The sequence below is a fragment of the Micropterus salmoides genome, unplaced genomic scaffold (genome assembly GCF_014851395.1).
Source record: "Micropterus salmoides isolate LMB-PRFRI ecotype aquatic unplaced genomic scaffold, ASM1485139v1 Ms_hic_scaffold_17, whole genome shotgun sequence".
Classification (NCBI taxonomy): domain Eukaryota; kingdom Metazoa; phylum Chordata; class Actinopteri; order Centrarchiformes; family Centrarchidae; genus Micropterus; species Micropterus salmoides.
This window is the reverse complement of record NW_024040817.1, coordinates 28,343,950-28,371,377: the sequence shown is the minus strand read 5'-3', so window position 1 is coordinate 28,371,377 and position 27,428 is coordinate 28,343,950. Positions and strand designations below refer to the sequence as shown.

The 27,428-nt window shown below is 46.9% G+C and overlaps 1 protein-coding gene across 2 annotated transcripts in view; it reads left to right on the top strand.

Moving 5' to 3' along the window:
• Positions 1 to 20,669, top strand: part of arid1ab (AT rich interactive domain 1Ab (SWI-like)) — a 52,061-nt gene extending 31,392 nt beyond the window's left edge. Inside the window, exons 5-21 of one of the 2 annotated variants that reach the window (XM_038725458.1) lie at positions 5,889 to 5,936; positions 8,549 to 8,789; positions 10,187 to 10,276; positions 10,685 to 10,855; positions 11,403 to 11,703; positions 12,338 to 12,489; positions 12,593 to 12,690; positions 12,787 to 12,996; positions 13,105 to 13,309; positions 15,194 to 15,326; positions 15,867 to 16,042; positions 16,131 to 16,260; positions 16,808 to 16,927; positions 17,112 to 17,208; positions 17,418 to 18,237; positions 18,550 to 18,680; positions 18,765 to 20,669. In XM_038725458.1, the coding sequence (XP_038581386.1) occupies positions 5,889 to 5,936; positions 8,549 to 8,789; positions 10,187 to 10,276; positions 10,685 to 10,855; positions 11,403 to 11,703; positions 12,338 to 12,489; positions 12,593 to 12,690; positions 12,787 to 12,996; positions 13,105 to 13,309; positions 15,194 to 15,326; positions 15,867 to 16,042; positions 16,131 to 16,260; positions 16,808 to 16,927; positions 17,112 to 17,208; positions 17,418 to 18,237; positions 18,550 to 18,680; positions 18,765 to 20,669 (5,028 nt within the window). The remainder of the gene's footprint in view (positions 1 to 5,888; positions 5,937 to 8,548; positions 8,790 to 10,186; positions 10,277 to 10,684; positions 10,856 to 11,402; positions 11,704 to 12,337; positions 12,490 to 12,592; positions 12,691 to 12,786; positions 12,997 to 13,104; positions 13,310 to 15,193; positions 15,327 to 15,866; positions 16,043 to 16,130; positions 16,261 to 16,807; positions 16,928 to 17,111; positions 17,209 to 17,417; positions 18,238 to 18,549; positions 18,681 to 18,764) is intronic. The other variant, XM_038725459.1, reaches the window with a different exon arrangement.
• Positions 20,670 to 27,428: the final 6,759 nt, after the last annotated feature.

Below are 27,428 nucleotides of genomic sequence, written 5' to 3'. Positions count from 1 at the left end.
TTCCTCCCTCCCACCATGCTCCCTTTTTTCCAAAACCACCTCCTTGTCCCCCTCCCAGGTCTTTTGTACACCCTTTCTCCACTGTGGGACTAATCCCACTCAGGGCCGCCCACTGGTTGTGATGCTCCTCTTTTCTGATGTGTCTGAATGTGCTCCAGACTTGAGAGGAAGGTCACATGTTGGTCACACACTCTCGCGCTTGAGTTTGTTTTTTTTTCTGTCCTCCATCCTCCTGGTCCTCATGCCTTTGCAAATAAGAGGCTTCATCTGGAGTGGTTTTATCTCAAAGGAAGGGCCTAGGGTTTACATTGTGTACTTTATTTGGGTCGGTGATAGTTGCTTGTTCATAATGGTTTAACAGAGTAGCTTCAGGTCCTTTTTTATTTAGCCCTAATTCACAACTTAAGTAAAATATGTGGTAAATAAGAGGCCCCTAACTGGAGTATTTCTAATGAGTAATGGTGAAAGGCATACATTCTTGCTTTTGTTTTGCTAATTCTTAACTGGAGGTCCTAGTTTGGTCCTCCTTCTACCAGTCTATCACTACATCACTGCATGAATTTCAGTCTCATCCAGTACATTTGCAAAGCCCAGGGACCACCCACATCATAACACGCCCCCCCCCCCCCCCCCCCCCCCCCCCCCCCCCTTAATGACCTTTAATGTTATGTGCCAAGCCTCCTGATCTGGAACTGAGGGATCTTCCAGTCTTGGTGCTGATCGACACTGAGCCCCCCCCCCCCCCTTTTCAATCCTCATTCCCTGCTCAGCCCAGCCCAGCTCTACTTTCCTCCTGCAGCTAAGCTTGTTTTTGCGACATAGCTCTGGAGCAATCAGCCTGACAAGGCCGGCCCACTTTTTTCCTCTCCTGCCCAGCCCAACCCCCTCCGTGCCTTTTTCAATATTACACTCTGTTTTTTGCTGCATTTTTCTCTTTCTTTCTGTTTTTATATATTTATATTTCACTCTCTCTGCCTCTCTCTCTCTCTCGTTCCTCTTTCTGTCTAAATTCTCGTTTTCTCTTTCCCTCGCCTGCGCTCTCCTCCTCCTCGCCTTCCTCGTTCTCTCTCTCTCTCCCCCCTCTCTCAGTAAATCAGCTTTCATAACGCTGTGCAGCGCAGCCTTGTTTTGCGAGGCTCTGACGCTGACAGTATTCAGAGTCCGGGGCCAGTTTCCTGTTGCTATTCTGGGGGCCTTGCTTCCTGTGTGGACATGTCTTATTCAGATTCCAGGGTGCCTCTCACTCACCCTCCCTCTCCGCTCGTCTGTTTCTCTCCTTGCTCCCCCTCTGTCTCACCCCTTTCTTTCCTCTATGTGATTTTTAATTAATGTACTTGAGAAAATTCAATCTGCTGACAAAGTGTGTTGTTTTGCATTTGCTTCAGTGAATTGTTTCTCAGCCTGCTAAAACCCAAGCCCTATTTTGCTCTTGTGAGCTTACACACACACACACACACACACCACACACACACACACACACACACACACAGAACACTCTCCCTTTTGCTCTCTCCGCTCACTCACACACACTCTCCCATGCCCCTCCCCTCTGCCTCCATTTCTGCTGGGCTGAGCTAGTTTTGCAGCACAAAGACTGTGGCTGACTGCAGCACTGTCTGTGCTCTGCTTTCTACTGCTCTCGCTGGAACAAGCTGCTGAGCGTGGATGGATGAAAACGGCCTCACAATGAAATTAACTCTCACTCTATGAAATAACCTCTATATTATTTTTTTCCCTGTCTCCCCAGTTAATTCACTGGTAGTGTCATTGCTTTGGTAGCGCCCTCTAGACACGCTGTATGTGTGTTTGTGTGTGTGACAGTAGAAGGGGAGGGGCGTTGCTGCTCTGGAGAGCAGGCAGACTGGCTGTAGGGGTCTGGAGCCTCCCCATCCACAGACCCCCCCCCACAACCTCAGCCCCTTCGCCCTCTGTATCTCAGCACCCCTTACCTCGGGCTGGGCAGCTGCCTGCCTCACTTGGGCATCTGTGTGCTGCCTAGGACTCCCTGCAACTATTGTGATCTCTACAAAAGGCCCCCCATGCACACACCATCTCCCCATTATTCACGGCAATCAGACCGCACCCCCCCACTCCCCATCTACTCGGTGTTAGCTACACACAGACTGCTGTGGTGTTTGTGTGCCTTGCACACCCCCTTTTTTGTTACCCCCACAGAGAAGCTCAATTAGGCAAATGTGAAGCATTAAAAAAAACAACTCACTACTTATTGATTAAGATTCATAGTTGGCCTTTATTTTCTTTTTTGAGTGCAAGTCAGCGTCACACAGGAATGTTGAAGCAGAACCGTATTGATCAATTCTTTTTATGCCTTAGCAGACTGTTTTTCTGAACAATGCTGGTGCGCTCTTTCATCTTGTACTTTTTTGTCCGTGTTGTTATTATCCTTCCCACGTGGCTGCTGGTGATAAAGTATCAGTGTAATGGAGATCTCTGGGGAGCTGGAGGTAGCTCATCTGTGGCGCTAGTAGACATTGTGTCTGTGGCACTGATACTCCAGACAAGATATCCAACCCCAGTAGGGTGCTCCCAGTATCTGAGCATTGTGTCACTGGCGTGTTCGCTGGCCACGCATGTCGTTTGCCTACATCTTGAAAAAATTAGATAACAGGACTCACACACGTTCATTTCATCTACTGAGCGTTTTTGAGCCATCTGCTCAACGGCTCATTTCTATATCACGGGATGCAATGGGAAATAGCAACTTGGTGCACCTATAGGTAGCTCTAACTGTATATAGAGAGTTTCTCTTCAGCCTGTGCTGTATGTGAAACCCTGTAATGGCTGCTGCTGCTGTATGAGGCAGGGGCCTGCCTTGCTTCTCCTCCTTTCTCCAGTTCTTCCCTCATAGTGGGATGGGAGTGCCCCCTTATGGTTGAGCTCAGCCCTGCAAACCTCCAGCTGGGGCTAGAGCTTCCTCTCTCCAAGCCTTTGGTGGACTTCCCGGAAGCTCCTCGTGGCTCTGCACGGCCCCTGGATGCAGTTGGAACCCTCTGGGCAGGTGGCTGAGGCGTCGGGAGCACCCGTCTGCCCGTCTTGTTCAGCGCCTGAACATTTTCTGCTGTCCTCCCACGGTACTGAAGCATGGAGTCACTACAGGTGGTTTCAAAAGAGTAGAAGCCTAAATTTTGTTTTGTCGGAGAGCCTACGGTCTATCTGTCATCTGTGCGTGCAGATAGAAGCGCTGTGACTGAGGTCTGGAGATAATATGCTACTGGGCTCAGTGAAGTCAAGTCGGCACGTTCAGAGGCTGAGCTGGGAGAAGGAGAAGAGAAACCCCTTCAGGAGATGTGCAGAGAAAATTTCATTTGATCTTAACGCTTAAAAGGGAAGAGATGACTTTTCCCATGACCCCGTTTGGATCTTAAAAGCCCACTTCGCCATGAATAAGCGGTAAATGCGCAGCGCTGGAGTATTCTCACTGACGAGGTCGTCAGCATGTAAACATAAACATCAGGGAAAGACGTTCAAGGTTTTGCTGTTCTGTGTTTGTCCACTTCGTGTGGGTGTGTGTGTGTGTGTGTCTCCCAGGCCGCCTCGACCCGGAGGCTGAGTGTGTAATTAAAGCGGGGGTGGGGGTGGGGTGGGGGAGCGCACAGCTTTGGTGCGTCTGCGTTTCCTGTAACAATGACGGGCTGCTTCTTTTGTAGTAGCTGACTGCACTGTGACCCTGCCAGGCACGCAGGGAGGCCGCAGAGAGAGAGAGAGAGAGAGACAGGGGGATGGCGGCAACATGGGGGAGGGACTGTGTCGGCTCTAATGTGTCAACCACGTGGATCGCAGTAACCATGGCAGCCCTTGAGATGCAGCCATTTTTCCCCTCCCTCTTTTATCTCCCCAACCTCCCTCCCCTCCTTACTCTCTCTTCCTCAGCTATCACCTCTCCACAGAGGGGTATGTGAGCGTGTGTGCGAGCTAATCTGGAGAGAGTGAGATTTTTTTCTCCCCCACCACCCTCCACCCTTATACGTTGCGTTTAGCATCTGGAGGCCTGAGAACAAGGACGCCTGCCAGCCCAGGCGGTTGAGAAATCCTGAGGTCTGAGAATGACGGAGAAGAGTGGGTCAGGGAGAGTGTGTGACTGAGGGATGAACTCTGCCCCCCCACACCACACCACATCTCCCTCCTTACCCCCACCACTAGATCTAGTTACACTGGCCAGGGTGACACAATCCAGATACGTTTCATTATCTCAGGGCAGCCACGCTACCCTTCTTATCCCACATTCTGTTTTCCACAACCTACAAAAAAAAGAAGAAGAAAGAAATGGGCTGGTTTGGCAGACTAATGGCTCAGGTCGGGCTTGATTGATTCAGTGAAGTAATCTGCAAATGGAATACATTAGGACGGCGGAGAGGAGAGCAGAGCAGATGACTCAGACAGCACAGGCACACTCAGAAGAGCAGTGGAGAATATGGGAATAATGGGAATACTAAAGACTTTCTGCCATTTTCCACATTCATGAACAATAATTGCATTATGAGAAAATGTTTTTCAGGAATATTTATTGGATTTTTAACACAACACTGTTTTAAATCTGTCTCTCTTGCCTCCCTTCAACCCTCAGACATCATGAGCACTGTTCTGCAGTTCTCAGCTCTGAAGTTCCATGTTAGGCAGTGCTGGGAAAAAACACAAAATGGCTGCCATAGAAAGGAGCTTGGAGCTCCACAGAAAGAGCTGCAGCTCTCTCGTTCTCTCCACAACACAGCTCACACATCGTCCCCTCTTCCTGTTGTCGCGTTGGAAAACGGTTGTGCCCTTGTATATCCTCATGTTATCTCCTGCTATAATTGTCATATAGATAAATGCCGCTGTAACCTTCCTCCGAGCTCATAAACCCCCACATTCAAACTTAGCCGCCCCACTCCTCCTCATGCCTGATCCACGTCCTCTTCATCATTTGCCTTCTAATGATGAGCGTGCTGAATAGCCGAGCCAAAGCAGCATCAGTATCACCAACCTCCCCACCCCCTCCCCCACCCCTTCCTCTTCTCTCCTCTCGCTGTCCGGCTTGTGCAGTCAGCAGAACAGGCTGGTGCTGTGCAGTATTGAGCCTGGAAAATCAATGACTGCAGAGTGGGAGTAGGTAGGAGCTTGTGTGTGTGTGTGTGTGTGTGTGTGTGCCATGCTTCTGCCCATCCAGGCTGAGGGACCAGAGCTGTCAGTTGTCAGATATTTACAGGATGTTAAAGAGCTCGCCCTCTATGCTGCGTACACGCTGGTATGGCAGGTGGACTGTATATGAGAATGTTTTTGGAGATTTGCATTAGATTTTTATTTTTGTTGATTTGATTTTGTCATAAGTTCTTGTTGTACAACTGTCTACACTTTGTCGTGCCAATGACGCCAGTGTTTTTCTGATACCAAATCCTATTAACTGTCCATTTAACAAAATAATGTTAAACAGTAACTTAAGACTAAATCTACTTTTTTTTAGTTAATAATATACTATTTTACTATGTCAGTATTTTATCTTGTCAATTGATTTTGGTTCCCGTGGGTGGCGTTCACACCAATAGCTCTTTTTGCAGAGAAATTCTGTCTTTCACACCAAAGAAAATCCAAGCAAGATTGTCACAGACTCCAATCAGGGGGCAAACCCCCCTGTCAGACCTATAGTAACCAGGACTGAGGCTCAATTGCATTTTATTGAATCTGAATCCACTTGTCTAATCTAAATCATTTTAACCCTCTATTGAATCATTTCAGGTAGTTTGTTTGTTGGGGTATGCTGATAGATCTGTTTTTATTTCACTCAGTATAATACCTCAGCCACCAAACCCAAGATGTAGGGCTTTCACCACATTTTTGTCACTGCTCTGTGACATTCATTAACCCTGTCTTGACTCATTCTTTCCTTTTGCTAGGACAACGCTATTTGCTTCTCACTGGGGGGCTGTGCTGCGGCTGCAGAGGTAAAAACAACACAGTGGAAATGATAATAATTCTACTCCATCATTCAACGGTTGCCAAAATTCAGATGTTTAAGTCAGAAACTGTCTCGTCAAAGGATAACAAATGTGAGGAAGTATTCAATGGCAGTTTTTGGCACTTGATGGGTTTTGATACTTGACAGCTGACCTTAGTGCCAAAAACGTAAAGAGGTTTAATACTCAGTCATATTCAACAATGTATTAGGTAATGGTGGCAAGACTGAAGACTTCCACTTCTCCAATGTTGCTCATTTTTGTTAGATTTTTACTCAACTGATCCTCATTCTGCTTAAACGACCCCAGGAGTAGGCTAACCCGAATCCCTCTTTTAAAGGCCATTGTTTTTTTAACAGGATAGATCTGGCCTTGGTAATACTTTTTCAGTCCCTCTTTCTGTCTTTTCACTGAAGTGTGTATGTCAGCCGTCCACAGTGACCTCCTGCCGAGACGTGACTCCCCAGGAATCGACCCCTTGACCTTTTTGCCCCGTGGTCTGGGTCACGAAGGAGTTGGTGTGGGAGGGTTTTCGTGGCCGGGAAACGGCTCTGTGTGGGGATCTCTGAAGCTTTGAGCGTGGCAGCTGCTGAGGTGGTCATCGTGGTGGCTGGCCCAGGGCCTTCAGACCGAGCCCAGTGTCAGATGACCGGTCTTGTGATATCTGAGTGGAGGTGGGGTGGTGCAGGCTGGGAAGAGGGGGAATGTAGGTCAGCTGACGATGCTGGCTGCTGGAAAAAGGATCTCACCATGGTTGTTTAAGCAAGGAATGTCATGCTGTTTGATTTGTGCTCTCTGCTCTAGAGCATTAAGATCTCCCTGCTCCACGCAGTGTGGCTGTGCCTTGTTCTGACCTGCTTTTACGTTTGTGAACGTTAATTGGTTGTCGGCCAGTGTGAAACACTTTGGAGTGTGGTTTTCATACATAAAGCCCTCCTGCTGCTTTTTGCATGGTTGTGTAGCTGCCATGTCTCCTGTGCAGGTCGGAAAGGCCTGGGTTTGTGCAGTCGCCGAAGTGAGAAAAAGAGAGGAAGAGATGGAGGGAGGGCAGAGGGAACAGGGTGGGGGTAGACTGGAGGGGGGAGGGAGGGAGGGTGGATTCTGAATCAGCGTTCTCCTCCTGTCACTCCCTCTGGGGTTCCTCCATCAGGTCACATCCCAAAAATAGCAACGGGCGCTGTTTCAAGTGCAAAACCGCCGGCTTCGGGGCTGCAGCCAGCCTGCGAGTGTGAGATTTCTATGGGAATAGTTGGCCACCTTCCAATGAGTGCTTTTTTTCCCTCCTCCTCCTCCCTCCCATTTTTTCCCTCCTCCGATGTGACTGGCAGATGAGCTTGCATTTCTGAGCAAGCACATGGGCTCCACGTGAGTGGCCAGTGTGTAAACATTCACCTTCCCACAAACATAATCACCGCCGGCTGCCTTCCTACCTTCTTGCCTGCCTGGCTGTCTTTGTGTCACAGCCAGCGAGGCTCAATAACAACACCACATGGCACCAGAGCCCGTGCCCAGCACCAATTATTTCAGCTGTTTCCCGGGATGACTTGCTTAAAATGCCCCCCACACACATAGACACACACACACACATATACATACATACATACATACATACACACAAGCTTTATCTTTGCAAGCCACACAGAGTTTTCCTTGCCAAGATGGATCATTATCAACATTATAGGAGTGATGATGTTCAAGAAGTCATTGTGATTGCATGTGTGCTTGCGCCATAATAGGGCCGGCAGTCTCATGAGAGAATAACAGACACAACCCTGGTGAAGGCAAAGATTGCGGTAACGCAACAGTGGCCATTTGGATTTCCATTCACTTGATTTGGTTTCATTTGACTTTGACATGACTGAAATAAAATGCTCTCACCCTTCTCATTCAAGAATGTGCAGGACAAAACCTGGATATGAATCACATTTTTCAGTTCTTTTCTCCAGCCTTTTTATATTTTAAAACCAAACTGGGCTTTATTTACATCCCTGCTTACACACACAGACTGATTTGCCTTGATATCATTTATCGTTTTTTGTTTGATGGTTTTTGTCTTGGAAATTTTGATTCTTACAAACCAATCCCATCCAAACCGTCTCATTTCAAAGTCTCCAGGTGTGATTCCCAGGCCCTTTGCATGTCCTCCCCCCTCTCCTTTCCAGTTATTGCTATGTTAAGAAAGCAGAAATGCCCAAAAAATCAACTTAAAAAGAAATGGTGCATAGAATAAAATTTGCCGTGTTTGAAGAGAATGAATTAGGTGTTAAAAAGGTACTTGGTAATATTGACAGCTTCCAGCTCCGTCTTTACAGTTACAGGCAGTTGTCTAATCTGTTCTTCTGAATGAACAATAGATTGGACATTGGAACTTGAACTAAGTCTGTGTCTGTGTGTGTTTTGCAAAGTATGTTGCTGTTTTATCATGCATTTTAACGGTCAAAGTAAATTTTATTTTATTTCATTCCACCTTAAAAAAAATCTTATCAAATAACGTCACTTCCATTTCCACTGAGAGAAACCCAAAGCATGTTAAAAGGTGAGACTAACTTAATTTCCCTGTATAATCCCATCATTAACCTATGTTGCTCCTCTTGTTTCAGGATCTGTCGGGCTCCATCGACGACCTGCCCACCGGTGCAGAGGGGGCCCTGAGCCCCGGCGTCAGTACCTCAGGGGTGTCCAGCAGTCAGGGTGAGCAGAGCAATCCTGCCCAGTCACCCTTCTCTCCGCACACTTCGCCCCACCTGCCAGGGATACGTGGGCCCTCGCCATCACCTGTGGGTTCCCCCGCAAGCGTCACCCCCTCCCGCACAGGTCCTCTGTCCCCTGCTGCTGTGCCAGGTAAAGACAGAATACTAAGAAGACTTAGATAAGATATCTACATTTTTAAATGACGGTCTTGTTTTTGCTCAGGATTTCACAGCAGCATCAGAATTACAGTATGGAACACTTCTGGACTTATTTGGTTATTTATAGTATTATAACTTTTTTTTGTATGTATAGTACTGGAGATTTTGGCATCTTCAATGTCAGCTTCATTTCAATATTTATTTATTTTTGAAATGGAAGGCCTTAAATTTAAGTTATTAATTTTAACAGGGACCGACCCAGTTTGCATAGATAAACTGAAAGCAGCAATCCAGTGTGTGTATCATTGTGTTTTTAGCCGTTACTAATTCGCAACACCCTTCCCTAGAAGGGCTTTTAAAGAAATAAAATAGTAAAATAGTGAGAGAAAAAAGACAATGGGAGAGAAAAAGAAGATAAAAGGAAGTAAAATGAGTATATCAACATACAATAAAACACATGTAACAGAGACTACAGGAGACTAGACGTGAGTACAAGTGTGTTGCTAAACCAACCAGGACTTGACATTTCTCTTAAAGGTGTGCAGTTTGTAGCAAGTTCCAAGACTTTGCTCCTTTCACAGAAAACGTGCATTGAAGCGGTCTTTGAAATCTCAAACCATGCTTTCGGAATGAAATATAACTCACATGGACAGTCTTATATCCATGTAGCAGGCACCCAGAAGGCTGATGCATTGTTACTGGAAAAACAACCAAGATCAAACACAAATGTATTACTGAAATTATTCAGTGTAATGAGATGAAACATAGCCTTAAAAGAAAAATTAAATGACCAAGAATATAGCAAAGGGCCTCTGAAAGAGAACAAATGCAGATTTATTTACAGGACTGTCCCAAACATAAGCGACGTGCAGTATGAAACTGAATGCAGTGATAATAGTTTACCTGCCAAAGGCTGAACATAAAAAGGATCCCTGCTAAAAATACCTAACCAGGAAAAATAATTTGAATACATTTTTCATAGACTGAGCTGGATGCTGTGTGAGACATCCAGCAAACAAGCAGGAGTCTGATTTAGAGTTTTTATTCAGCACTTGCTCGCTCACAAATGCAACAGATCACATTTGTGACAAGTGACATGCCAGATGGGAACATTTTCTCCTAACGTGATGCTAGTAAACCATCCAGACACCAGAGAAACAGAAGTTACGATGCCGCCGACAACTTATTGTGTGGAGAGCAGTTTAATAGGCAGATACCAGGATAGTCTTTCTTTGTTTTTATTTAATTTTTTTGTTTTGGATTTGATTGGTTTATGTTAATTTTATGGATAATATTTCATCGTTTGGATGGACTGTAGGTAACCACAGCAGTCAGATTTCTTAAGTCCTTTTCGAGTTCCTGAGCCCTTGTGTTGTTGCTGCCCTTCAGGTAATCAGATGCCTCCCCGGCCGCCCAGCGTCCAGTCGGACAGCATCATGCACTCTTCCATGAACCAGTCAGCCATGGGCCAGGACAGGGGTGAGTGTTGAGACATGCCTCAAGTGGCTTTTGGTTCAAATTGTGAGGTGTATTTAAAATAAAAGCCCCATACTCCTCCTCAGCTCAGCAGCCAAAAGTGAATGTGAGTCTGGACCTCAGCAGCTTTTAGGTGTGATTGTTTGCATTTGTATGCCTTCCTTCCTCCTGAACACTCCTCCAGGCTGTGTCTTTTAAATAAGTATGTGCTTGTAGTCTACTTGCCTGGTCAAATGAGGGTAACAGCAGCCAGACACATTGTACTACTACTGTGTGTCTGTGAGGAGGTAAAGAGCTAGGTTCTTCACACAGGGCCATAACGTGTTATGTAACCATGTGTTGAAGCACATGCAGAGTTTTTATGAATGAAGAATCGCGCGTCTGATGATGTTCCCTCCCAATCCTCTCCAGTGTACATGCGTAACCCTCAGATGCCTCCATACGGGTCCCCTGGACAACCTGGCTCCGCCTTATCTCCACGCCAGTCTTCGGGAGGCCAGATGCATAGTGGAATGGGACCTTATCCCCAGAACAACTCCATGGGAAACTACGGGCCTCAGGGGACCCAGTATGGTCCACAAGGTGAGGCCTCAGGGTAGAAGTGTAGGCGGTGTTGCTTTAACAGGCCCTCTACACTGTTTAACGAAATAGTAGAGGAGAGAAGAGGAAGCTCCGTCATATCACGCAGGTGTTTTTTTTCATACCCCAAAAATAATGTGAATGAGTTTACATTTGTCGTCCTGCAACCACCACAGTTTTGTAGATAGCCCTGATTTTCACAAACGCTTTGAAGTTTCTTCTTACTTCATATATCATATATGAAATTATATCACTTCACTTTGAAGTCTCAGATGGTTTCTGTGGGCTTTGAAGAAGTTCGCTGCTATGAGTCATAGCAGCGAACAGCAGCGGCCAGATAAAGCCCGCTTCATCAGGCTGCTTGTCAGAACAAGCAGCATAGAGGTAAATTAAGAACCGCGGCTGCTGAAACTCTTTATCTCGTCAGGGAGAGATGAGAATAAGTCCTGCCACACATTTCCCTGTTTTAGACCAAAACATGGTTTATAAACAGATGATTGCTGGTACTAGGCAAAAAAACAACATTTCTGTCCGTCTGTGACATCTCCAGGTTACCCCAGGCAGCCCGGCTATACAGGGATGCCAAATGCCAACTACCCCAGTGGCCCCGGCATGGGCGGCTCCATGAACCCCATGCCTGGTCAGGGCACCGGGGCTCAGTATGGAAGCATCCCACCTGGCAGAATAGGCCCGGGGCAGATGGGTGCTCGACCCTATGGTCCTGGGATGGGCTCAAACATGGCCGGCATGCCTCCTCAGGTGGCGTCCGGGATGTGCCCCCCTCCAGGCATGAACAGGAAGGATGGCGGCCCCTCCATGCACCACGGACCAACAAACTCAATACACAACAGGTGGGTGCTTACAGCTACTGGCTACATCAGTGTGTCAGGGAGCAGTTGCCTGTCCAGGGTCAGTATGACGCACTCTATTCAGACTCTCCAGCCTGAATGTTTAGCTGTGTGTGTGTGTGTGTGTGTGTGTGTGTGTGTGTGTGTGTGTCCTTGATTATATGTGCTGGTTTTGTGACCATGAAAAATGATTGGCTCTTCCCACGTGCAAGCCGGTCTGTTGTGTGTTTTGGTGCCTGAGTGTGCTGCAGAGTAGATGGCAGCAGACCAAACACTTGACTGTGAGAGAAAAGGAAAAAGTGGAGCGAATGAGAGAGCAGGAGATGGTCTCTGACATCGGTGAATCACATCTCTCCCCAGCGAGCGTGCCAGCTCAGCCTACAGAGAGGCCCTCGTGGGCTTGGCAATTGCTAGAATCATATGACGTAAATTGATATTTCCTACAGAATAAGCTGAAGCCAGTAAACACAAGACAAGGAATAGCATAGATGTTACAGAATGAAACAGAAAGTCATGGAAAGCATGCCAGACCCTCAGATACTTATTTCTGGGTGTTTCATTGTGACAATAATGCACTTTTATCAGCTTGTTGTGTCTCATTTTTCCCAAGTGTCTAAACAAGCGTTCTCTACTCTAGGCCACCTGGGTACCCGAACATGTCCCAGGGCATGATGGGAGCAGGCCCTCCATATGGCCCAGGCATGAATAGCATGCACGGTATGATGAACCAGGGAGGGCCAGGGCCAGGGCCATATCCAATGGGAGCAAATATGCCCAACAACACCCCGGGTGAGTAACTGCAGCCCATGTTCAAGTGGTTGTTGTACCAATGTGGGCGATAAGACTGGTAACCTTTTATATTTCACCCTCCTCTTATTACCGTTCAACACAGGAATGGCTCCAAGTTCGGAGTTTGGCATGGACAAAATGACCCCTGCCCCGAAAATGAACAACAAAGTGGAAGGGACTCCCAAGCCAGAATCCAAAAAGGTAGAAGTTCAAAATCCACATGCTGAAATTCTCATTGCACATTAGAGCCTTTTTGTTTTCTCATCCCATGATTTCCTCCCATCGTCTATCCTGTAGAAGTCGAGCTCTTCCACCATCACCAACGAGAAGATCACTCGTCTGTACGAGCTTGGCCCAGAGCCAGAGAGGAAGATGTGGGTGGATCGATTCCTAGCCTTTGCCGAGGAGAAGGCCATGGGCATGAACAACCTGCCGGCAGTGGGACGCAAGCCTCTCGATCTCTTCAGACTCTATGTGTCCGTCAAAGAGATCGGCGGCCTCACCCAGGTACGCCTGGATTCCACCTTTTGATCACAGATGAAAACATCACAGTAATTCTTATGAGGCTGTTGTGTGCAGCTTTCTGAGCCGCCTCCTTCCTTTGTCGCCCACCAGGTGAACAAGAACAAGAAGTGGAGGGAGCTGGCCACCAACCTGAACGTGGGCACGTCGAGCAGCGCGGCCAGTTCGCTCAAGAAACAGTACATCCAGTGTCTGTACGCCTTTGAGTGCAAGATTGAGCGCGGCGAGGACCCGCCCCCGGACTTCTTCAACACAGACACCAAAAAGAACCAGCCCAAGATCCAGCCTCCCAGCCCAGGTGAGCGCCGTCATCCTCCTCCACCTCATCACCATTTCCCTGTCTGCATTAAATCACAATCGTGTCCAGTGAATGAAAGCCTATTTCCTTTTTCCCTTTCTCCCTCGGGTGCAGTGTGGTTTCCATGCAATTCATCACATCCTCCTTGCCCTATTTGCCTCACATCATCTGCCCTATAAACTAGTGTATTTTATTGTATCCTATTAATTGCAGTGTTAAAAGCCAATCTCAGAACATCGTTTGTCATCTCCTGTATGCGGCTGCCATCCTCCATAAATCACCGCTATTTTGGCAGATATTGGAGGAGTTGTAAATGGCGGCGGTGTAGCTGTAAGTCATAGAAGTGCACCACATCCTCTGGACAGTTCCACGAACACATCTCTTGGGGGAATACTCCCTGGCATTTGCACAGGACATGACGAAAGACTTGTCCTTTCAGAATCCACCCGTTGGTTTTTGTGCGAACAGACACAGCATGCCAAATCTTTCAATGAACTCTGAATGTTGGGTAAAAGTCAGCGTGTAAACTGGCAGTCAATCAGAGGTTAAGGGGGGCGGTATGAGGGGGGGGTGGGGGGCGGTCCTTGGGACCATGTGTCGCCTGGAAGCTGTTTGTTTTGGAGGGACTCAGGTTTTAACTGCCAGGAGCAACCACACCAGGAGCGACCACGTGTTGCTTCAGTCTGGCGGAGACCCAGGCTGTCAGACACGGGGCACTGAGTCAGCGCCGGGGTGTTGTTACAGGAGGCATCAGGGTGCTTGTCAGCTGGCATCAGCCCTCTAGTTAGTACGGAGGAAGAGCTGGGACGGGGGGGTGGCTGCGTGGGGCAGGAGGTGATTTGGTGATAGCAATGTCACGTCAGTGGCGTGTCCTCGCTGCCTGGTGCCTGGCCCAGGGCTACAGAGGCGCAAGGCAACACTCCCTGGAGATTAGTACTGAGCCAGAAATGATGAATGGGGAGAAGCGGCTTGGATGTGTGTGTATGTGTGTGCGTAAAAGTCACGCTATTCTCTCTCTCTCTCTCACTCTCTGACACACTGTTTTTGCCATTCTATTTTTTTTCCATCCTCATGAGATCCCCCCCCCCCCTTTCCTCCCTTCATCTTTAGTAGAGGGAAATCCCTGCCCAGAGGGGGGAGGGGGAGGGGGAGCCTGTTAATGTGTGTGTGTGTGTGTGTGTGTGTGTGTGTGTGTGAGCGCTAGAGAGGCGATAGGATGATGTGAGAAAATGTGAATAAATGTGACCTGCAAGTGACCCCGGTGTTCTGTGTGTGTGTGTGCCAGTTTAATGAATGGGAACCTGTGAGTCATCAGACTGCCGTGCTAATAGTGAGAAGTCCTGAGCTGAAGTTAAGGATGAACGCTACTATGTCTCTCACACACACACAACACGAACAGTCATGCACACAATCACACAACGTGCCGTCCCCTGTCTCTACAGGTCAGGCAGTAATCTGTCAAGAGTCCGGGTTTAGATCATTGTTTCCTGGTGACTCCAAGAGCCCCGGTGGTGGCTGAGGAAGGGGGTGGGGGGGTGGGGGGGGGTTGGCATGCTGTGATGAGCTGGAAGATTTTTCGCTGGCTGCGCACTCAAAAGCCAGTCAGCTTGACACAAACTGGTGTTCCTCTGTGCGGTGCTCTGGAATTTCTTAATGGGATTTAGGATTGCCAAAAGCCAGCGTGTGTTCCCCAGCAGTGCTCAGCCTATCCACAAGACTATCCCGCCTCACTATCAGCTATCAGCTCTGGCTTTCCTTACTGGATTGAAGAGAGGAGGGAGGAGAGGGGATGTGCTTTGAATTCTCTAGGATCGTTCAATTTTACTAACCGGAGGACTTTATCGTCTTTGCCCAGTACTCAGCATGTATACGCTTGTTTTGCAGCTGGCTCCGGATCCCTGCAAGGACCCCAGACCCCTCAGTCCACCAGTAGTTCGATGGCAGAGGGGGGAGACCCGAAGCCCCCGACCCCAGCCTCCACCCCGCACACGCAAATGCCTCCGATGCCTGGCGTCAGGTATGAGCTAGAAGCCTCAACATCTTGTTTCTGTGACGTCAACAATATCAGGAGGCATCACAATAAAATGAAACGGATCCCTGTTAAAATAAATGAATACAAATTGCATCATTGCAGCCCGAAATAGAAAACACCAAGCGGAAAAATATGCTGTAAGTTATGTAATGGTAGGTCATGTTAGGATATACACACAACCAGCTTGTTAATAAGTGTTAAAGAGAAACAATTGTTAAAAATGTGATTTGGAAAATTGTATAAAAACGTATAGTTAAATAAACACCTAAGAATAAATGCAGTAGCAGCAGGCGCAGCACATGGTCCACACACTGCTTAATGTCTTAAAAGCTACAGATGGAAAACACAATTTCTATGATTATCTCATTTCTTGAACTTGCACTTGCAACTTCTTCTTGGGTGCCAAGCAATAGTTAGTAGGGGCAAGACTCTAAAACCTTCAAAACAAGAAATTAACAAGAATTTTGAAACAAAGCATGAATGATCCCCCTGTATTTCACTAACAAGCCTCCTGCCCTCCTACAGGAGTAGCGTTAATCTCCAGGACCCGTTTGCTGACGGCGGAGACCCGGCGTTTTCCAGAAGGAATGCCATGACTCCCAACTCACAGGGCTACCAGCCTGGGATGGGGGGCCCAGAGATGATGGGTCGAATGGGGCCCTACGAGTCTAACAAGGACCCCTTTGGTGGCATGAGGAAAGGTGAGAGACGGCCGAACCAGCGGATCAGAATGCCGTAGGAGTTCCGTTAGAGCTGAAACCAACAATAATCTGTCTTTTTCTTTTTAAGCTGGAGAGCAGTTCATGCAACCAGGTCCCAACAGTGGGATGGGAGAACAGTATAACAGGGGCCCACCAGGCCCTATGGGCAACATGCAGATGGGCCAGAGGCAACAGTACCCTTACGGATATGACCGAAGGTAAACATACTGCATTGTTCTCCAAGCGGTCAGCATGGTTGTATAATTATAATGACTGTATATCTGTAGAACATAAATAAAAGGGTTGCAGAGTGCTTGACAAGATTGGCCTGTTGCCGCGCTCATGACGTCAAACAGCATCACCTGGTGGAGCCACACAGTGTAGACCAGAGGGCCAAACATATCAGTGATTTTGAAGTTTTTTGATGTGCTATACTAGGGAAAAAAACATTTGAAGGGCTCCAACTGTTCTGTTTTTGTTGTGTTAACCATCGTGAGGTCAGTCAGATTTGGTTAGGTCAGAGCAATGGAATATGAAATCATCCATCTCTGCTCACTACTCACTCAGGTGTGCATAAACTACTGGTTATGAACTAACTTACTAAAATACTAAAATCCGAAATTATCAGTTATCTTATCAGTATTGGCCATGAGAAGCAGGTAATCATCATTTATCATATCGGCTTTTAAAAAAAATCCATATTGTTCATACCTAATATGAAGTTAAGTCAGATCAGCTGCTGAGTGATGTTTGTTGGGTTTACAGACAGGAGCCAGGCATGGGTCCTGACGGCAGTATGGGACCAGGGGCTCCTCAGCCCAACATGATGCCTTCTGGAGCCGACACAGGGATGTACTCGCCCAGCCGCCCTCCTCCACAGCAACGGTTAGTACCATGCACTGCTAACACTGGTCTTCATTAAAGGACAAAGATGGTGATTTCAAGGCAGTTTGCCAGTGTACTCTTTTGAAAAGAATGCATCCGCGTTGGAGTTTCATACTACAACTGGCACTTACTGTAAAGACGAAATGTGAAATTTAATGGTGTGAACTTTTGTTATTGTTTTCAGGCATGACTCCTACACCAATCAGTTCCCTGGCCAAGGAGCTCCCCCTGGTGGCCCGTACCCAAATCAGCAGCCGGGAATGTATCCACAGCAGCAACCGGTAAGAACATTTTGTTCAGCATTTGCAGTGCTGTTATTGCAACTTGATTCCTCTTTTTTAAACATTTCCCTAATTAAAAATATTTTTTTACCATACATGTATTAAAGGTAAATGTTCCTATAACCTATTGAACAGATCTAAGCATTAATTCTTGTTAATATTGTTGCATAAAGATACTAAGTGTAATGCTGAATGTTGTCCTCTGACAGAACTATAAGCGTCCTGTAGAGGGAGGGTATGGGCCTCCAGCCAAGCGCCATGAGGGAGAAATGTACAACGTCCCCTACAGTGGTCAGCAGCAGCCAGGACCCCAGTCCTCGGGGCCCCAAGGGCAACAGGACATGTATAACCAGTATAATGCATACCCTGGAGGGGATCGCAGACCACCAGGCCCACAGAACCAGTTCCCCTTCCCTTTCGGCCGGGAGCGAGGACCGGCATCTGCAGGCCCCAACTCCCAGTCTCCAATGCCTCCCCAGATGATGGCAACCCCCATGCCTTCAGGTCCCGATGGCCCCCAGGGTCCAATGTGGCAGGGCCGCAATGAGATGGGCTACCCCAACTATCCCAACCGACAGGGACCTCCTGTACCAGGCCAGGGCCCCGGCTACCACGGCATGAACCGCTCCGAGGAGATGATGCCGTCAGACCAACGCATGAACCACGAGGGTCAGTGGCCCGGCCACGTCAACCAGCGGCAGCCGCCGTTTGGCCCCGGTGGTTCTGGACCCCCCATGACCAGACCCCTGCCATCCACCTACCAGACTTCCCAGAACCACATTCCTCAGGTGTCGAGCCCAGCACCCATGCCCCGGCCAATGGAAAGCAGGACGTCACCCAGCAAGTCCCCCTACATTCATCCGGGCATTAAGGTGCAGAAAGCCGGACCCCCAGTACCCGCCTCCCATATTGGCCAGGCCCCTGTGCAGCAACCCATGATCAGGAGAGATGTGGCCTTCCCTCCTGGTTCTGTGGAGTCCTCCCAACCCCACCTAAAGCCCCGCAGGCGGCTCACCATGAAAGACATTGGTACAGAAGTTTTATTTCACACCTCACTCAGTATTGAAACGCACTGAACAAATTACAATTAATGACTCGAAGGTGTAGTTTTACAGAAGTCATAAAATGTTACTGACTTAAAAGCTGCATAGTAAGAGCAGTGTTGGACCATTTCTTTAAATGAATGGACCCAGTACTAATCACCACCAAATGTCTGATGAATGCCCACCTGCCTGCCAATTTGAAATAGTTTAACAGATAAACGCTGCTTATTTTGAACACCTGTGATTGCTGATCATGACCGAGTTGGCTCGTATTCACTCTGTTTTGGTCTTTTTACAGGCACTCCTGAGGCTTGGAGAGTGATGATGTCACTAAAGTCAGGCTTACTAGCTGAAAGCACTTGGGCCCTGGACACCATAAACATTTTACTTTATGATGACAATAGCATTTCTACTTTTAACTTGTGCCAGGTAAGTTTCACAAGCCCGCGTCTTTTATCTTGTCACACCGTGTGTAGAGGATTGTTTTGGTGACTTTGTTCTCTGGTCTCTCAGCTGCCTGGATTCCTGGAGCTGGTGGTGGAGTACTTCAGACGCTGCCTCATCGAGATCTTTGGCATCTTAAAGGAGTATGAAGTCGGAGACCCCGGCCAGCGCACACTCATAGACCCCAACGCAGCTGAGGACTCAGATGACGAAATTCCCATGCCTGAGGGCGAGGACATGGACATCGAAGAAGAGGACGAAGAGGACGAGGAGGTAGAGGAAACGAAGGCCAACACCGACATCTCCTCACTGGTCCAGGTGAAGCAGGAGGAGGAGAGCTCACAGAAACACAAGTCTTCAGAGGACGAGGACGAGGAGAAGGAAAGGGAGTCTTCTATCAAGGAACCCAATACCTCTACCTCAGGGTCCTCCCAGGACCCCAACCTCCACTCGGAAAAGCCCAAGCAGGCTAGCAAGTTTGATAAACTCCCCATCAAGGTGGTGCGGAAGAAGAATCCCTTCCTGGTGAACAACTCGTCCAAGCTCGGGCAGCGGCAGAGCTTCGATAGCGGCTTAATACACTGGAGCATTGGTGGTGGTGACACCACCGAACACATCCAGACCCACTTTGAGAGCCAGATGGACCTTCTCAAGCAGAGGAAACGCACACCAACAGCCACTGAGAGCCGCAAGAAGGTCCAGGTGACCGAGGTGGTGACGGAAAACCCTGAGAAATCCAAGTCCAACGGGGAAGACAAGCCTCGGCCGCAGCAACCCCAGTCTTCTGAACCTCAGAAGTCTCCTCTTCTTCCCATTGGTGCACCAGTCACTGCCACCATCGATGATGTACTATCTGCCCGCCCGGGGTCGGTCACAGAGGAAGTGGTTCGTGGAGGCGCCGAAGAGCAGAAGGAGAACGGCAAGTACCTGTTCAGCATCAACCCTGACCTCCAGAGCCGACGCAACATCAAAATCCTGGAGGACGAGCCTCACAGCAAGGACGAAACGCCGCTCAGCACGCTGTCAGACTGGCAGGACTCACTAGCCCGGCGTTGCATCTGCATTTCCAACATAGTGCGCAGCCTCTCCTTCGTTCCGGGGAACGACCTGGAGATGTCGAAACACCCAGGCCTCCTGCTGCTGTTGGGCCGCCTGGTGCTGCTCCACCACAGGCACCCCGAGCGTAAACAGGCACCGGTCACCTACGAGAAGGAGGAGGAGGAGGATGAAGGCGTGAGCTGCGAGAGAGATGAGTGGTGGTGGGACTGCCTCGAGGTGTTAAGGGAAAACTGCCTGGTCACTCTGGCGAACATCTCAGGCCAGCTGGACCTTTCTATCTACCCAGAGAGTATATGCCTGCCTCTGCTGGATGGCCTGCTCCACTGGGCTGTCTGCCCCTCAGCGGAGGCCCTGGACCCCTTCCCTACACTGGGGCCCCACGGCTCACTTTCCCCCCAGAGACTGGTCCTCGAGACCCTCAGCAAGCTCAGCATCCAGGACAACAACGTCGACCTCATCCTGGCAACGCCGCCGTTCAGCCGCTTAGAGAAGCTGTACGGCTCCCTGGTGCGCCTGGTCGGTGAACGCAAGGTGGCCGTTTGCCGGGAAATGGCGGTCGTCCTGTTGGCTAACTTGGCCCAGGGTGACAGCCTAGCGGCGCGGGCTATTGCTGTGCAGAAAGGCAGCGTGGGTAACCTGCTGGGCTTCCTGGAGGACAGCCTAGCTGCCACACAGTACCAGCAGAGCCAGAGCTCTCTGCTACAAATGCAGGGTGCACCTCAGTTTGAGCCCACCAGCGTGGACATGATGCGGCGGGCAGCCCGAGCCCTGCACGCCCTGGCGAAGGTGGAGGAAAACCACTCGGAGTTCACGTTGTACGAGTCGCGGCTACTTGACATCTCAGTGTCCCCACTTATGAACTCTCTGGTGTCCCAGGTGATCTGTGACGTACTGTTTCTGATTGGCCAGTCATGACAGCCGTGGGGAGGTTTCAGCTCTGCCTCTTTCCGTTCCCAGTCACCCCCCCCTCCTCCCCTTTTTTTGTATGTGCGTGTGTCTGTTGCGTGTGAGTGAAAAGAGCAAAACTGACTGTCCTATTTTGTTTTTTTTTTATTTATGCAAAATCACCTCGGATTCCACTGTCTTTCTCCCCCTGCTTCTCACTAAAGGAAGGAATATCATGAAGTAGCTGTGGATTTTAAGCGTCTGAAATGGAAAGATACTGACAACGAAGAGCAGATTGGGACCCCGGCATAGGACAGAGTGCGCTGCCCTGCGGAAAAGGACTTGTTTTTTAATGAAAAGAAAAATCTCCAGAAAAAAAAAGAAGAAACTGTAACCAAAGTTGCTGTCTCGTTTACAGTGAGTTTGGGGGATACATGTGCTCGCTTCCTCCCTCGAGGGGTCGGCAGGGGGAAGAGGGCACGGACTAAACAATATTATGGTTCATGTTTGGAGGCTACATAGACTCACGGACTGTGGTGTGGTATAATTGCTGTAACTTTGGATGCTATATACTCAGCCCCACAGGAACCACATTATTGGCTGTGAACAGACATCTGTCATGGGAGGCCTGTGCAGTAGATTGTAGGACTTTTTTCTGTACTGTACACCTTAAAAACTGTAAACATACTGTAATAATACTGTTTCACACTGAGATACGCTGGCTTGGCAGCAAACTGTAGTTTTTAAAAACAGTTTTAGTTAATGTCGAGAGAGAAAACGGCTTTCCCCCCAAAGTATGGTGAACCTACAACACCCCGACCTCTTCTCTTTGTCCCTTGATTGTATGACTTGACCCTTATATTAAAAAGTCACCTCTTTAGGACTGGTCCTCAACTCTAGATGCAGTCCGAGCTGCAGTGTATATATGATGTTGTACATTACACTTCTCTCTCTTTCTCAACTTCTGTTGCTCTTCACCATTTTTAATCTTTGACGCCAAGTCCCCCCCCCCTCCCCCTCCTGCATCAAGTAAGCAATGTGATTACTTGACACCCACCCTCTCCGTTACTTAGGCGCCTCAACCCTGCTCGTATCGCGCTCCTGGGGGTGTTTAGCTGCTGTCCAACGCCACCCCCAACAAACACAACTTCAAGTTTCAGTTTGTCTCCGGTCCGGGTGTAGAGAATATAACATAAATCATGTCTGCGGTTCCATTTGAGCTCCTCCATAAATGACAAACTAGACCTTGATGAAGAAACCATTTTAATTATTTTTTTTCCAGTGATGCGGATTCTGCATATTTGTATTTCAGATGATGTAGCTAAAAACTTGATGTAAATTCCTCTTTTTTCCTTTTTTTGGCTTAATGAATATCATTTATTCAGTATGAAATCTTTATACTATATGTTCCACGTGTTAAGAATAAATGTACATTAAATCTTCGTAAGACGTTTGCAGTGGATTTATTACTCCTTCCTCGATATGTCTGAAGTAGTATACAGTGTGTTTGGCTGATGGTTTTGATATTTACACATGGATGCAGAGACGCAACACACAGCCATGTGGGGGATCCTGCCTATCCAATGCACAGCCATGTTTTCTATCCGTGCATTGATTGACATCTTACCCTGCTGTTGCATGGCTGTCCTTGCTGATATATATATATTTGATTCATACAGATATCCTAGTAGTTCTCATTTACTAAGGGCGAACACTCCACCCCTACAATATTGTCTCTGAATATCATTTGTGATATTTTGACAGAAGCTGCATTCAAAGCAGCCAGTGGAAAAAAACCTGATGTGCTTATAATGAGCCCAGGTTAATTTGGGAGGCACAAAATTACAACTCACTCCAGTAGATGACATAATACTGTTTTGAAATATTTCCATTTTAGTCCTCAGTGGTGAGACAAAATAGCATCTGTAAAAACAAGACACAGTCTGCATGGGCTAAATCTGGCACCAACTAAATTATTTTAAAAAGACTACAACCACTTCTTGATGTGGTTTTACTTAGTTAGGCTTTTTTTTATTCAGGAAGTCTCACTGAGATCAAGATCTCTTTTGCAAAAGAGACATGAAAACGAAGTAAAGGCTTCACTTCCATTTTCACAACATTTTCACCTTGACGTGGTTAAATGCACAAAGGCAGGTGGATCTCCTGAAATAAACCAGAGGTGCACTGAGAAGATTCTCAGTCTGTTCTTGAACTCTGATAATATCCAAATTAGAAATATACATTTATAGAGCACATTTTTCACAAGGAAAATGCAGTTTTAAGAGCTTTACATTAAGAGAAGGCTGAAAATTAGACGAGCAGAAATTGGAAATAAAATAATAAAAAAACCTACTATTTCACATATCTAGTCCAACAAGACCAATGCTAACATAATATACATACATAATAGCAGGGGCGGGGCAAGTTTAGCAGGGCCAGCTGTGGCTCTAGAGTTAGAGCGGGTTGTCCACTAATCAGAAGGTTGGCGGTCTAACCCTCCAGTCTGCTTGTCAAAGTGTCTTTGGGCAAGATACTGAACCCCAAATTGCTCCCGATATCTGTGTGTGTGAATTTATTAGTTTCTGCTTCTGATGAGCAGTTGAGGCACCTTGCACACTAGCCCCTGCCATCAGTGTGTGAATGGGCTGAATGTAACATGTGGTGTAAAGTACAGTCTGTTTACCATAATGTTAACCATTTTTCGAAGAAGAAGTTTTATTTATATAGCGCCTTACCAGAGCTCAAGGTCGCTTTACATGGTACATTTACACACTAACACACAACTTACAATCACATAGGATACATATAGTCACATTTAAACGAAATACATGTTAAATAGATGTGCTTTTAACTGTGTCTTGAATGTAGCCACAGATGAAATATTTCGAAGTGAAAGGGGCAGTGAATTCCATAATTTTGGAGCCTTAACACTAAATGACCTTCCACCCACTGTAGACAACTGGAAACGAGGGATGGACAATAAACCAAGTTCAGTTGATCTGAGAGGCCGTGCAGGGCGGTAGGTGGTAGAAAAAATCAGACAAATATCGGGGTGCAAGACCATTTAATGCCTTTAAATGTTAGAAGCAATACCTTAAAGTGGATTTGTGATGCCACGGGTAGCCAGCGAAGGTCATGAAGCACCGGAGTAATGTGAGCAGAACGCCTGGTGGAGGTGAGAACTCTTGCTGCTGAGTTTTGAACGTACTGTAATCTTGCAATAAGTTTTTTGGGAAGACCAAGAAATAATGCATTGCAATAATCCAGACGTGATGTGATTAATGTATGGATTAAGATTTCAGCGTCAGCTAAAGTGAGAGAAGATCTTAGACGAGCAATATTCCGAAGATGAAAGAAAGAGTTTTTGACATGAGAAGAAATATGAGAGCCAAAAGATAGAGTTGAGTCGAATAAGACACCGAGGTTACGAGTCCGTGATGAAGGCTTAATATTGGAAACCATCAATATAGAAGAACTGGTCCATCCTTTTGACTGAGGCAGCAGAGCCGATTACTAATATCTCAGTTTTATTATCATTTAATTTGAGGAAGTTAAGGGACATCCAATGCTTGATGTCCCTGATACATGCAGTGAGTGAGTCAGGCAGGGATGGCCTGTCGGAGCTGGTGATGAAATAAATTTGGATGTCATCAGCATAGCAATGGAATTGAAATCCATGCCTGCGTATGATGTTACCAAGTGGGTGTATATAGATGATGAACAATAGTGGACCAAGAACTGAACCTTGAGGAACACCCTGTGTAAGTGAAATAGTGGCAGAATTATGACCTTGTATGCTGATATACTTTCTGTCGCTGATATAGGATATAAGCCAGGAAAGAGCGGAACCAGTGATGCCGATATCAGAAAGCCGAGAAATAAGTAGTTCATGGCAGACTGTGTCAAAAGCAACGCTTAGATCAAGGAGCATCAAGATGTTTATTATTTAACCCTGAATCCATGGACAAAAGAATGTCGTTAACCACACGCAGAAGAGCAGTTTCAGTGCTACGAAAACCTGACTGAAAAGGTTCAAAAAGACCATTTATATCCAAATAAGATCGCAATTGCGAAGCAACAGCCTTTTCAAGGATTTTGCTTAAAAATGTTAAATTGGATATTGGTCTGTAATTGTCCATGTTTAGATGATCAAGGCCAGGTTTTTTAAGAATGGGGGTCACCGCAGCTGTTTTTGATTCTGCTGGGACAATGGCAGAAGCTAAACTACAGTTTATCATATGCATTATGAATGGTGCAACCTCGAGGACACACATCTTAAGCAAAATAGTAGGTGTAGGATCGAGCCGGCAGGATGTAGAATTTGACTTCACAATTAGATCACTTATAGCAACAGGAGTAGTCAGAGTAAAAGTAGAGAGAGAGTTTGATGAGTGAGCTGGACCAGATAACATTAAGTTTGAGTCACTTGTATGAGTGTTTTTGGTGATGGAATAAGTGATTCACATCAATTTGTCTGAAAATAATTTAGAGAAGCTATTTACAAGCTCCTCAGAGCCTGACATAACATGTTGTGGTGGATTTGTGAGTTTGTTAACCATAGCAAAGGGCTGTACGGTAGTTGAGCAGATGTTCTTTAAGAGCCAAAGAGTGCACAATGAGTCCAGTTTGCCTGTATAGTCTTTCTAGGCGGCGACCCTCAGTTTTCATCATTCGAAGTTCAGGAGTGAACCAGGGTGAGGTACGTGTAGATGGAACCAGTCTAGTTTTAACAGGAGCATGCATCTCAAGTGTTTGAGACAGAGCATTATTGTAGATACAGCAGATTTCTGATGGACAGTTAGACAGTAGACATTCTGATAAAGTAGAAGCCCTTATCGAAGCAGAGAAAGAAGTTGAATTAACAGAATTGATTTTACGATCAGCAAGTCAGCATTTTCTTCTGAGGAGATATAGATATTGGAAAACTACAGCTGAAGTTTATGAGTTTGTGATCTGAAAATGTAAAAATCAGAGCCATTAACGGCCCGTTTTTACCATCTGAGTTTAGTGTGTCAGCATGTGTTTGCTAATTAGCACTAAACACAAAGTACAGCTAAGCCTCTGACCTGACCTGGCACACGTTGGGGTTTTTACAATTCAGCCTAAGGGGGACATGGATGTCTTTACTAAATTTCATGGAAAATCCATCCAGACATGTCAGACTGGACCAAAGTGGGGAACAACCGGCTGACGTGGTTATTCTCACTACAGGCACTCAAAAGACACATTCTTAGCCATTTGTAATTGGCCTCTGATAGGCACAAATTTTTATTGGATATTGTTTCTGTACAAGGGTCGAAGTAGTCAGAACAAGAGAGTGACTAACTAGACCAAAAAGGTAGAGAAACAAATGTAAGAGGCGACAAAGATATATGGACTTGGCTCTGAAAATTCTTAATCTGTAGTGTCTCCATCTTGCAGCTGCTACCTGCCACATCTGTCCGGCACTCCGGCTCCATACTAAGCTACAGGTGCCAGGAAAACAACCTCGAGGTTCTGTGCATTATATTTAAGTCATGCTAGCGCCTTAAGCTCGCTGAGGCCTGAAGACATCTGTCATGGATATTTAGAAGAGCCATGACAAACAATTATAGCCGCCAGTGGTAAACGCACACTGCCAGAGATTCTCCACGTCTCTAAAGAGATTCCTGAGCTGTTATAATTGCATCAACAAAAAGCGCCTAACAAATCTTTCAGAGCCACCCCGCCACCATCCCTCCATCCCCTCTCATGTAGATTTGCTCCCAACATACTGAAGTGCTGACAGCACTGATTACAGAGCATGTAAGGGATTCAGTGGAACATCAATATCCATATCCTCAAATATTGATTTCAGCATAAGATGCAGTCAGTGATTGCTAAGATTTGCCTTGATAGGTAGTAAAATGAGTCTTGCATCACAGAGCATTGTATTTAAAGCAGGAAAGGGCCATAGCTCTATATAGAATAGACTATTACATCACACTTATGAGGATTTGAACTTAACCTATGCACTGTTATTATGATTTGTTATTAACATACATTTAGTCTTTAATGTGTGGCCAACATACAATCTGTGTTCATCTTGTTCTTCAGCTGGCTCCTCTTTCTTCTCTGAAGGCAGGGCACCCTCATCTGGTCAGAACGGCAAAGTACAGCGTGTCCCTGCATCAGAACAATATCAATTAACTGATTGTATGTGCGGTGGTTAGCACTGTCGCCTCACAGCAAGAAGGTCGTGGGTTCAAATCCCGGTTGCCCTGGCCTTTCTGTGTGGAGTTTGCATGTTCTCTCCGGGTGCTCCGGCTTCCTCCCACAGTCCAAAGAGGTTAATTGGTGACTCTAAATTGTCCTTAGGTGTGAGCGTGAGTGGTTGTTTGTCTATGTGTGGCCCTGTGATGGACTGGCGACCTGTCCAGGGTGTACCCCGCCTTTCAGCCCCCCCGCGACCCTGTATCACTGTGTGCCAAGAGGTCTGATGAATCTGCTTCCTTTGACTCAGTGTTTCACATCAGGTAGTGTATCTACAGTATTATGTGTTCACTTTGGTTGCAGGTATTTTTTCATTTTTATGTCGCAGCTGTAAATATTTTGAATGTGAGCTAGTGAGGTATAAGTACATGTGGCAAGAGCTGCCGCCATATCACATGGGCTCAACTTAATTTTAAAAAGATTATTCCAGTGATTATTATTGCATTTCCATGAAGTTTTATTAGAACACTTCCTGGCTGGTTAAACGCCCAGTGAAAGTGGTGAAACGCGGGCTCTGTGCGAAAAAAATCTAGGCTGCAGTCAGATAGTCAAAAAAAT